Consider the following 12,145-nt stretch of genomic DNA (forward strand, 5'->3'; position numbering starts at 1 on the left):
CATGTGATCTCTTGCAGCTACTCTTGATTCTGCCCTTGGGGAGTGAGAGCCGCCATAGACAAGTCACAGCTGCAGCGTTGGCCCCGGGGCAGCGGCTGCTGATCCCTGGACTCAGGCTCCCTGGACGCAGGCTCCCTGGCGGGTCTCCCCTAGTGCTCTGAGGTCTGTGAGAGGTACCTGCCCTGCTTAACTTCTCTTCCTAACACTTACCCCTGCCCGCCACAGTATCTGTTTACTTGTTTATGCATTTGCCGCCTGTCTCCTTGGCCAGAAACTCAGTTCCATGAAAGGGGGAACGTGGACTAAATACCCTGTGCCTGGAATACCGACGGAGCTCAGCGAATACATGCAGAGTGATGGCTTAATCTAAGTCAGTGGTTCTCAACCTTCTGGCCCTTTAAATACAGTTCCTCAGGTTGTGACCCAACCATAACATTATTTTCGTTGCTACTTCATAACTGTAATGTTGCTACTGTTATGAATCGTAATGTAAATATCTGATATGCAGGATGGTCTTAGGCGACCCCTGTGAAAGGGTCGTTCGACCGCCAAAGGGGTCGCGACCCACAGGTTGAGAACCGCTGATCTAAGTGCTTGTGGAGGCCACATCACTGGTGCGGGACTGGGGGGAGAGAGGGCACAGGAGAAAGCACCTCTTCCCAGGATTATAGGCCGCCGTGGGCCCACACTCGGGGGTTTGGGATCTCATCGTGGGTCATTATTTACCCGGCATGCACCCGAGCGGACTCCCGTCCCTGCCCAGGCAACGGCCCTCCCTACTTACTCCAAGGTGGTCAAGCCTGAACGTGAGGGTTACCCTTTACTTCTCTGTCCTTCCATCCCACATGCAATTCATTAGCAAGTCCCGTCAATTCTCCCCCTGAAATGGCTCAAGTCCGTCCAACTCTCCCCTCCACGGCCATCGTCCTGGCCGTAGCCTCCCTGGCCGCTGGCTCCGATCACTTTCCATGGAGGCTGCAGGAGTGGTCTTTTAAAGACATAAAACAGAGAGGCCATGCGCTGTGACGGGTAGGGCACGAGCTCTGGGGACAGAGGGCTGCATTTGAGCCGTGCGACTTTGAGCAAGTGCCTGACTTCTCCCGAGCCTCAGTTTCCTACTGGGCAACACGAATCTTCCCTCCAAGGGGTGCTGTGTGCATCGAGGGTGTGAATATGTGAAAAGCATTCAGAACAGCAGAGGGTGGGGAGGGCTCAGCGAATGTGTGCTGGTACCACGCCTCTCAACTGTTTAGGATCCCGCTCTGGCTCCCACCCCAGCCTGGACGGCTTGGCCCTGCCCGTGCCCGGTCCCCCCACTCTCTCCCTCACTCTTGGATTCTGAGATCACCTGGTTTTCCAGTTGCCTGAACTCAGCACGCTCATTCTTGCCTCAGGCCAGTATGCTGTTCCCTCTTCCAGAATGTTCTTCCCTTCACCCTTCACACAGCTTATCCTTGGGTCTCTGTTCAGACATTACCTCCCTTAAGAAGCCCTCTCTCACTACCCCTACCAACATCACCCCCTTGTTAGGCTATATTTTAGCCATTACTTGGTTTTTCTTGTTATTGCATTTGTTATAATAAATGCAGCCTTTCCCCCTCCCCCTAATTTGCTATTTCTTTTTCTTCTTCTTCTTCTTTTTTTTTTTTTGCTTCCTTCAGGAGAGCACTGTAGCATCCTCAGCCTCTAGCACATGTTGGGCAAACATAGGTGCTCAGCCGTGATTTGTTGAGTAAGTGGCTCAAGATCAACTGCCTTGAACGTTTGTGAGTGAATAAATGAGTGGATAAATGCATAACCACTGGCACCTGCTTCTCCCCCTCCGTTCACCCACCCACTCTGACAGGCAACCCCTCTGTGCCTCACACTGACCAGAGGCCTCCGTAACTGCCCAGTACCCTCTAAGCCAGTGGTTCTCAACCCTCCTAATGCCACGACCCCTTAATACAGTTCCTTATGTTGTGGTGACCCCCAATTTCATTGTTGCAAATTGAACATAATTAAAGCATAGTGATTAATCACAAAAACAATATGTAATTATATATGTGTTTTCCGATGGTCTTAGGCGACCCCTGTGAAAGGGTCATTCGACCCCCAAAGGGGTCGCGACCCACAGGTTGAGAACCGCTGCTCTAAGCGAACACCCATCTTCTGTCTGCTGCCGGACACCATCCCTTAGTCTCCCCTCCCCACTTCCCTCACCTCCACCTGCCTCATCACTTAGCCAAACTGGGGCCCCTCAGGCTTCCTGGAAAAGGTTCAAGAGGGAGGACAGAACAGGAGGAGCTCCAGGCTGGGGCTCTATGGAGACACGGGTGTCGTGGCTGGGCCCTGCGAGGCCAGCGAGGACAGGACAGCTGGGCTGGGCTTGGAGCTGAGAGGCAGGGGGGCGGCCAGTCCAGCGGGGAGCTTGAGCAAAGGCGTGGGGGGAAGTGGGAACCTGGCGGGATGGCTAACACCCAGGTGGGCAAGTAAGTGTGGGGGGCGTTGGGGGGAACTTAAGCCACAGGTGATGGTGGTGTAGCCCTGCATGATTGCCCTGAGTGAGGCTGAAGGGGCAACCAAAGGAACTGGAAGAGGGGCACTGAGGAAAGGGGGGTGACCATGGATCCTCGAGAGGGGGTGCTTGGGTTCTTAAAGGCTTAGGAGCTGGGAGCTTGGGCTCAGCAGGCCACAGGGGGGACAGCTGGCAGGCAATGAACTTGCTCGGAGTCCGGGACTGACCCAGCCGTGGGGGTCCTCCAAGCCAGGGAGTGAGCTTCCCAAGGCAGGACTGTAGCCCAGGGAGGGAGGAAACGAAGGCCACCCCTCTGGTGGCAGAGAGAGCAGAGGTGGAGTGGGGAGGGGTGGCCTGTGAGTCCAAGTGGGGGCATCCCTGTGGCTGGTGTAAAAGGGCCTCACGACGCCCTGTCTAGAACAGCAGGGATTTCATTCTCACAGTTTAGAGGAGAGAAGTCCAAATTCCAGGGCCCATCCCCCTGCAAAGACTCCCGGCTGTGGGTGGGCTGCAGAGAGGACCCTTGGAGGAGTCTTTCCCCAGAGCAGGGGCGGGGGGGGGGGGGGGGGGGGGGCGTTTAAGTTGTGAGCAGTGAAGATGTGGGCTGCCTTTTTAGGGGGCTTGGAGGGGAGGGGAGGAGGTTGCCTGGTGGCTAGAGACAGCAAATCAGGGAGGGTTTTTCCTTAGCCCCAGGGAGACCTGAGGGGGCCTTTTAGCCAGAAGAGGAGGAAGAACCAGCAGTGAAGGAGAGAAAGTGCAGGCAAGGAAGGTGAGGGTTCCTGGTGCGAGTCGTTTTAGGCTGTTGGCCGTGCACCTTCTTGCTGAGAGGAGGGGAGGTGTGCCCCAGAAATCCTTACGCAGAGGGAGGTTCCTTCCAGAAAACCTGGGAACTCTCCTTACCCTCTGGCGAGGATTCCCAAGGAGACAGGAGAAGGGCTTGCAGCTGGGGAGGGCCTCCCGGCCATGACAGAGCAAGATTGAGCGTCACCCCCTCCTCCCCTCCGGGAGCCCAGGCCTGGAGGAGGCCTGAGAGGCCAACCTCAGAGGGCTGATGGGGGCCCAGCCTTAGAGTGGCTGGGTCTCTGGCCAGCATCTTTCCAGGGCTTACCTGTCTCATTCTGACCCCTGGCCACTCCCTCACACCTTGGTTGATGTGGATTCCGGTCTCCCTCGCTTGTCTGGCCCTTCTTCCCTGCCCAGCCAGTCCTCTTAGCTCACCCAGGCCCCGGGGCACACACCATTAGCTGCCCCGGGCCAGTGCCCCATATGGGGCCTGGGAACGGGCAGATAGGATGTCCCCCGCACCCCGTGTGGGGATCCCTGCCCTCTGCTCACTTCTTGGCCTGCCCAGGAATGGCTTCCGCTTCCCCTGCAGCATCCCAGGCCGCAACTTCGCAATGGCCAGCTATTCTTGGCTCCAGCCTGCTCGCTGCTACTAATTTCATGCCCCTGTGATCCAGGTAACGCTTTGCTGCCTCCAGCTACCACCCCCAGGCTTGAATCGCTTTTTCTCGCCCCACAGGAGCTTGGCTGCCTCTGCCCGCCTCGCTCTTGAGGTGGGGGTTGCACAAAGCTGACTCCAGAAGCCCTGCGCCAAGTTAGCCTGCCGCAGCTCATGACTAATTTGCTGCACTTATTTCAAAGTGCCCAAATGGCATGCGAGGGGGAGGAAGCTTAACCAGGGCCTGCCAGAGATAAACGGGCTCATTTCAGGGCCTCCCTGCCCGAAGAAACCTCTTTACCTGGACTCTGAGCCCAGAATTAAATTCTTCCAGAAGAGGCGCTTAGCACGGAGCCTCTCAGCGTGGCGGTGGAGAGGAAACGTTCCCCATCATAACGTGGGCCTCACATCTGGCCAGCTGGCTCCGCGGGCTTCTAAATTGTGTTTGAAGCGCCTCTCTCCCCTTCCCTGGTGTTCACAGACTGGGCCAGAGTGTAACCAATGAAAATGAGTTTCCACCTCTCCATTGCAAGTGAGCAAGTGCCCTGTGCCCAGGCCACAGGTGGCTCCCCCCTGCTGAGCTGGTACCTGGGGGGCCTCTCGTACCAGGCCCCTCTGGGACAGGGTCTGTCATAGGCTGGTTTTTAAAATGTAGAGAGAGGAAGGTACAGGGAGAGAGATAGAAACATCAATGACGAGAGAGAATCATTGATCGGCTGCCTCCTGCACACCCCACACGGGATCGAGCCCAAAACCCGGGCATGTGCCCTGACCGAGAATCGACCTGTGACCCCCTGGTTCATAGGTGGACGCTCAACCCCTGAGCCACACCGGCCGGGCCATAGGCTGGGTTTTGAGCCCCACCTCCACCCAGCGGGCGGTGGGGCTTTGCTGGGTTTGCACAGTGAGGGGAGAGGCTGGGAGCCTGCCCAGTGCTTCCCAGCTATAATATCCTCTTTAACACGGTCTGTGCTTATCAGCGGGCCGTGTCCATCCATTTTGGTGGCTGACAGAAGTGAGCGCTTTTCTCGTAATCTTTTTCTTTTTAACACTCCTCAGATCCACAGGCTTGTGGAAATGCCCAGGAGAATGGACAGTGGGTTTTAAGGGGAAGAAAGAGTTAACAGACAAGGGAGGGAAACCCCATCATTTGCTGGCTTGGGCAGGCCCCCTGCACTTACTGGCTGGGCAGAAGGAAGGGGCCACTCTGATGGAACCTTCAGGCTGGTCCCTGCTCACTTCGGGGAAGGCACGCGGGCTGGTAGTCCTGGCCACTGGTCATCCCAGGGACATCCTGCAATCCCAGGGACAGTGTTTGGGCCTGTGTGCCTCTGAGGCCGGCAGTGTCAGCTAGGGCGGTTTGTGGAGTGATAAGTATCTCCCATCTCATCTCCCCCCTACCCCTGGAATGTTTTCAGCTTCCCCTGCAGCATCAGAAGATCCTGCCCCCAGCACTCGATAAATCTGCACCTCTGTGCAATCATCCACCTCTTTCAGTCTCAGGCTTCCTATCTGTAAAGTGGGAGCAATCCCCGATCTGCCTTACTCTCACAGGCTGTGTTAAGAGCAAATGCACTGGGGTCTGGTCAGGCCCCACATAAGCGGTTTTGTTAAAAAGTCCAGTTACCTGGTACTCTACAGGCTGTCCTTTCCATGCTTGTTACCTGGTGCCAAGGGTGAGTGACCTTTGCTGTTACTGCTTCTGGAGACCAGCGCCGAGCCCTCGGAGCCCCAGGTAACTGCCAGTGCAGGGCAACTAGTGAAGGGCAGGGAGGTTGGATGAGACTTTCCAGGAGCAGTTTTCTCTGTTCCTCAGAGCTGGGCCTCGCTTCACAGTGGATGGGAGAATTCAGAATGGTGACTGATGGGATCTCTCTCTCATTAGCACCCTGAGGGGGGGAGGTGGGCTGTGGCTCGGTTCTGCCTCTGTCCCAGTGTGTTTGGAGACAATAGTGCAGTTTGCTCTGCGCTCAGCAGATTCCTCCTGATGCTGAGGAAAGCCTCAGGGTTTACGCCAACAAAAACTTGGGTTGGAGTCCTAAGTGACAAACATCTCTCCATGCCTCTGCCTGTGCCGTTCCCCCCTCTTGGAATGCCGTTTCTCTCTCTGCTAGCACCCCACCTCCCAGATCTGTCTGGCAAACTTCCCCCAATCTTTCAGGGAACGCCCTGGGAAGCGCCCAGCCCCGCCCCCTCCCGCCCCACCTGTATCCACCCTGCGCTGCAGCCTAGGATTACAAGACCACAAGCTCCTTGAAGCCATTGGCCACCTTGTGCTTTCTATTTTATACACCAAACACCAGCTCAGTGTAAACAAAGGACAGGTTTAAACAGGAAGTGATACTTATCTGGACGGACAGTGGCCTCCCAGCCAGACTGAGGGCCCAGAGGATCCCAGCCCCTGGGTCTCCCACCTGCTGAGGCAGGGAAGCCTGCTCAGGAGGCCTCATCACCTCATAGGGTCCTGCCTGCGGCATCAGCCACCGGCCAGCCCTGCCTTCCTGCTGAGTCACACACTGTCCTCCACCTGCAATTATGCAAGACCCAACCCGGCCCCAGGGCTGCCATGTTGCACTGTCCTGAGGGCTCCACTGTCTTACAGTCCACAGAATGGGGCCCCCTGTGGTGTGCAAAGCACAGCTTCTGCTGTCGTAGGAGGTAACTCAGTACCATTGCCCTCCACTCCTCCAGGGCCACAGCTGGCCTTCGGGGTCCTTGGGTTCACCCCTGGAGGTAGAGGCCATGTTCATCAACCATGTTGCAGGGCACCTGGTGGGATAAATAACAGCAGGGCCTTTGAGGGAGTTCTCAGGTGTCGGGCCTAGTGGAGGTGAGCTATGGAATCAATTATCCCAAAGCGTCGCATTCCCTGAAATCGCCCGATGGGATGACTGTTACGGGTTGCTCTGGAGGGAGCAGTACTCTTCCCATTCTACTTGCCATGAGCTTGAACCAGAATTCAAATGTCTTTCTCTTTCCTTGAGTGAGATGGGAGAAGGTAGGCCCCGCACTCCTAGAAGCAAAGGAGATGAACCCAGGCGGGAAATGCCAGCTGCATCAAGAATTGAATGTAGGTCTCACTGTGGAGCATTTCTTAGGAGCCTGAGAACGCCTCTGTGCAAATACCGCCTCAGGGAGTGCAGTCGTGGGGAAGTAAGAGTGCGGGGAGAGGGAAGTGAGGCCGGCATGGACCAGAGCAAACAGGCTGCGGTATTGCTGGGCTGGCCACAGCTTCGCAGCCAACACAGCTGGTTGCTCAGACACCCGGGCTGTCTCCAACGATGCCGCGTGGACCCACCACATTTTGGAAGAGTCTGTTGAAGGAGAGGAAGGGCAAGCAGTGTCTCTCTGGTCTCTTTCCCCTCGCCTGCCTCTTGCTGGTCAAAGTCTACCTCACGGGCTGCCTCCTTCCCCTTTCGGACAGTGTCACTGGCCCCTCCTCAGCCACCAGGGAGCCGGTGGGGCCCAGGCAGTGCAGACACAGGGGCTTTGCCGCTTTGCTGGCAGCAGTGGCAGTGGCTTTAAGACCATGGGACCAAGTTGCAAGGCAGAGGCCTGAGGTGCGCAGATCCAGGGGGGTAGTAAACTCAGTTCAGGTTCTTGAAATCAGTGCAATGCCACTTGCATAAATGATCCTAATTTCAGCCAAAGACTCAGTGAGCAAAGGCTATGATGTAGTCAGCATACGTAGCCTTTGTTACGCTTAAAGGGTCAGACAGACTGGCCTTCTTGTCTGGCCGGAGGTTGAATAAAAGATCATGATCAGTTATCCCTGTTTTTGTTGAGGAATTGAATTTTTTTAAAATAATAAAGGTTCTGTTTTTTAGTTGATTGATTTTTTAAAAATATTTTTTATTGATTTCGGAGAGGAAGGGAGAGAAAGAGAGAGAGAAACATCAATGATGAGAGAATCATCGATCCGCTGCCTCCTGCATGGCCCTCACTGGGGATGGAGCCCGAAACCCGGGCATGTACCCTTGACCAGAATTAAACCTGGGACCTTTCAGTCCACAGGCCGACGCTCTATCCACTAAGCCAAACCGGCTAGGGCTTACTTGATTGATTTGAATTTGAGAGAGAGAGAGAGAAACATTGTCAATATGTGTGTGTGAGAGAGAAACATAGATTGGTTACCTCCTGCACATGCCCTGGCTGGGAATCTAACCTGTAACCTGGTTATGTGCCCTGACCGGAATCGAACCCACCACCTTTTGTGCACGGGATGACGGTCAGCCAGCTGAGCCACAGGGGCCAGGGCAAGGAACCGAATTTAAATTGCAACAGGAAGGCTGCAATTTCAGAAAAACCCTGGTTAGTAGGAACTCAGCTGTCTGAAACTCTCATTAATTAGGAATCTATTGCTGTTAACAAAATATTATAAATCTAGTGGCTTAAAAGAACACACACTTATTGTCTCACAGTATCTGTAGGCCGGGAGCCTGGCTGCGGCTTAGCTGGGTCCTTCTCGGGGTCTCAAATGGCAGCCGTCAAGGGGTTGGCCAAGGCTTCGCGGAGGCTTGACTGGAAAAGGCCGTTCCCATGCTGTTTGGGTTGTTGGCAGGAGTCAGCTCCTTGCAGTTGTAGGCTGAGTGCTTCGGTTTCTTGCTGGGTGTTGGCCAGAAACCATTCTCCGCAACCAGCGGTCTCGCCTGCAGTCCTTACCACGTGGGCGTCCCCAGCATAGCCATTGCCTCCTCCGCGCCATCAAAGGAGGAAAGAGAGTCCAGCAAGATGGTGCTACCATCTCATGTGACACAGTCCCACGCACAGCATCGTGTATACCTGCCACCACTGCTGTTTTCTCTTGGTTAGAGTCCAGTCTCGGGTCCTGTCCACACTCAGTGAAAGGGATCATACAAGGGCGTGAACACAGGAGGCTGGGATCCTGGGGCCACCTGAACAGTCTGCCCACCACACCTCATTTTGCTAGAACTCTATTTACAAGCAAAGGCAGCAAATACGTAAAAACACACCACATGTTTATGTCAGGAATTAGGTTGAAGAAAAAGCCCCATGGGATGTGCTGAGTCAACCTACATCACCATCGGCAGCCCACTCTGTACCAGAGGAAAGATGGCCCAGGGTCCAGTCCATTCTGCCTGCCGCCCCCATCTTCATGCCTCCACCCCCTCCTGCTCTTTGTTAAGCAGAGAAACGGGCTCAGTCAGCAGAAGGGAGACATAGCCTTACTCAGTTGTCAATATTTAAGCTTTCCACATTTTCTGCTTATTAATATACTAGAACAGTGGTTCTCAACCTTCTGGCCCATTAAATACAGTTCCTCATGTTGTGACCCAACCATAAAATATTTTCGTTGCTACTTCATAACTGTAAAGTTGCTACTGTTATGAATCGTAATGTAAATATCTGATATGCAGGATGGTCTTCGGCGACCCCTGTGAAAGGGTTGTTCCACGGCCAAAGGGGTCGCGACCCACAGGTTGAGAACCGCTGTCCTAGAACATTCAGTTACCGAAGAAATCCCCATTTCTAAAACGCCAGGCAACCGGAGCCTGCTCTGCTCGAAAAGGCAGAGTCAGGTTCTGCCTCCCGCGTGATGGTCCTGCATGGGCTTGCCTTGGACTGAGCAGCCACGGAACCACGGGCGCTTCACTGGGGGCTCACATCGGGGCAGTCTTGGCCCCATTTGCAGCCAGCTGTTCCTCTGGGCCTTTTTCCGTTTCTCCCGCCTGCCTGCCTGCCTGGCCTCACGTAGGCCCAGCCACTGTGTCAAGATGTAATTGACTGAGTGCCTCGGACCAGTCCAGGCTGCTGAGCCCATTAGGGCAGGAACAATGAGGTGGCACCTCAAAGGAGGAAGGCTATTTCTAAGGCTCATGGTTCATGGGCCACGCGGGCTGTGATTATCATTTTAATTGCAAGGCTGCCATGGCCTTGCATTCAGGGTGCAGATTTCAATGACCAAAAGCACTCTGCAGGCTTACAAAGGACGGTGGCCGCGTCTGTGCTTCAGACTGGAGGAGCCCATTATGACATCTGTCTTTCTTGGCCTCTCCGTTGCAGCGAGACACCCAGAAAAGAGAGATCTGACCCTCTGTTTCAAGGTCTGACTCACATCCCACCTCTTCTGGGACCTGTCCCCAAACCCACACCCATTCCCATTCCCTCAAGTACTTAGCCCCCTCTTCCCACTCCCCCACCTGGAATTCCCTCAGAACACACAGCTCCTACCTCTGATTTGGGTCGGGGGGAGGTCACAGAATTCTAACGTCACTTCCTGTGGTGTTTCGAGATGTTAAAAAAAACCTTCACACTCTGTCTTACACCCCCAGTGGTACACTCCACTCTTAACGGGCAGGAGCACCTGTTATGCTCTCTAGCAGTGATCTTCAACCTATTAAAAAAATGTTTTTTATTGTTTTTTAGATAAAGAGGAAGGGAGAGGGAAAGAGAGAAACATCAATGAGAGAGAGCACGCCCCCACTGGGGATTGAGCCCGCAATCCCGCCATGTGCCCTTGACCACAGTCAAACCCAGGATCCTTCAGTCCTGGCGCTCTGTCCACTGAGCCAAACCGGCCAGGGCCAGTGTTGTTTCTTTAGACAAGTATATTGAGGGATAATGTGCACACAGTAAAATCCGCCCTAATAAGTGGACAGTTCTCCGAGTTTTGTAAAACACATAAGGTTGCTGCACAGCTTCTGTAGCCATAGGTTCCAGCGCATTCTGCTCAGGAATTCTTTATTGTCTGTGGGCTCCTGTACTCTCTGTCTATAATACCCATGTGCTGCTTCCAGGAAATGCCCAGTTTCCTCAGCTTGGCCAGTCTAGGAGCCTTTTCCCCAAATGGCTTTGACATTTAGTAGCTGCTCTATTGACGGAGCTAATCCAGAGTCAGAACAACGTTTCCCTGCAGGGATCAGGGCCCGGTGTGTTTTTAAGAGGCCTCACTCGGTTGCAAGAACCAAGGATGTGGCTGAGTCATAACAAAGCCCGTGTGGGTAATTCTGGAGTTTGACCGCGGGCTAAGAAGGCTGATGGGGCAAATTTTTTCTTTGTAGACGTACACTGAGCCCAGTTCACCTTGCCTCGTCCACAGGTGGGGCAGGTGGACTAGGGGGAGTGTAGCCTGCAGATCACTGGGGGCCACTCTGCGGGCAGGGGCAATGCTTTTCCTTCCTTATGTCCCCAGCACCTAGCACGGCTCATATCGGTGTCTGTGTGTGGAGTGACCCAGGGAGTGACCCTGGGTTGGAGATGGGGCAGGAGTGTCTTACCCATCTCTTGTAGGTTTCTGAAAACAGGAGGGAGAAGCCCCCCCACAGGAGCCCTGTCTCCATGCTCTGGGGGGCCCCTGCCCTCATTCCCGAGTAACCTCAGCGGCCTCCTCACTTCTGTGCTTACAGAACTACTTTGAGAGCTACCTTTCCATCGCGTCCACCGTGCCCTCCGTGCTGTGCCTGGTGGCGAACTTCCTGCTTGTCAACAGGTAGGCACGTTCCCCCCTCTCCCAAGCCTGAACTCCACAACCTTCCCTGCCTGCCTCTTCCACTTCCCCTTGTCCGTAGCTGCTGCTTTTCTGCCTGCTTAAAGGGTGGCCGCCAAGGTAGGAGGCAGGCAGCTCAGGCTCTTCTGTGAAGATTGGGGGGTCAGATAGGTTACCTGGGGGGGCCCTGCTGGTGGGAGGCCCCGCCTGGAAGCGGACTTTCTGAGCCACACTCTGTGACGGGGCATCAGCAGCCAGCAGGAGATGGGGGGACGTGGGTCTTCTTCCATCTTCCTCTCCAGGGGGCCTGTCTATTAACAGCTGCCCTGGCTGTGGGCCTTGCAGCCAAGGGACACCACCTGGATGGTGAGGCAGGGCCCGGAAGCAAGTCCTGTGGAAGCTGGTCTTCCGAGCTTTTCTGAGAGCAGGTTGAAGTGAAGAGCCTGGCATCCCATGAGTCTGGCTCTGGCTGTGGGGACTGGCTCACCTAACTGCTCGGCGCTAAGCTGATAACGCCAGCGCGTGTGTCGACTACTCACCAAGGGATCAGTGGGGAACTTCCAACCTGTTAGTGAGGGGCTGGGAGAGAGCCGCCATCTGGACGCGCCACGGAAGAAGGAATGACTTCGGAGACAGCCAGGCCAATAGCATGGCCCGTAGACCCCACTGGGTGGGTGGCTGTTGCCATCCATCCTCAGTCGAGGTTTATAAGGCCAACAGCCCCAACTACTCTGCCTGCCCATTCCCTGAGCTACCGCCA

The 12,145-nt window shown here is 55.0% G+C and overlaps 1 protein-coding gene across 1 annotated transcript in view; it reads left to right on the plus strand.

Moving 5' to 3' along the window:
• Positions 1-12,145, plus strand: part of SLC29A3 (solute carrier family 29 member 3) — a 41,514-nt gene that overhangs the window by 12,308 nt on the left and 17,061 nt on the right. The window contains exon 3 of the mRNA XM_070431934.1: positions 11,306-11,388. Coding sequence (XP_070288035.1) covers positions 11,306-11,388 — 83 coding nt within the window. The remainder of the gene's footprint in view (positions 1-11,305; positions 11,389-12,145) is intronic.

Source organism: Myotis yumanensis, unplaced genomic scaffold (genome assembly GCF_028538775.1).
Source record: "Myotis yumanensis isolate MYYU_CA2020_CCGP unplaced genomic scaffold, mMyoYum1.0.hap1 SCAF_13, whole genome shotgun sequence".
Taxonomy (NCBI): domain Eukaryota; kingdom Metazoa; phylum Chordata; class Mammalia; order Chiroptera; family Vespertilionidae; genus Myotis; species Myotis yumanensis.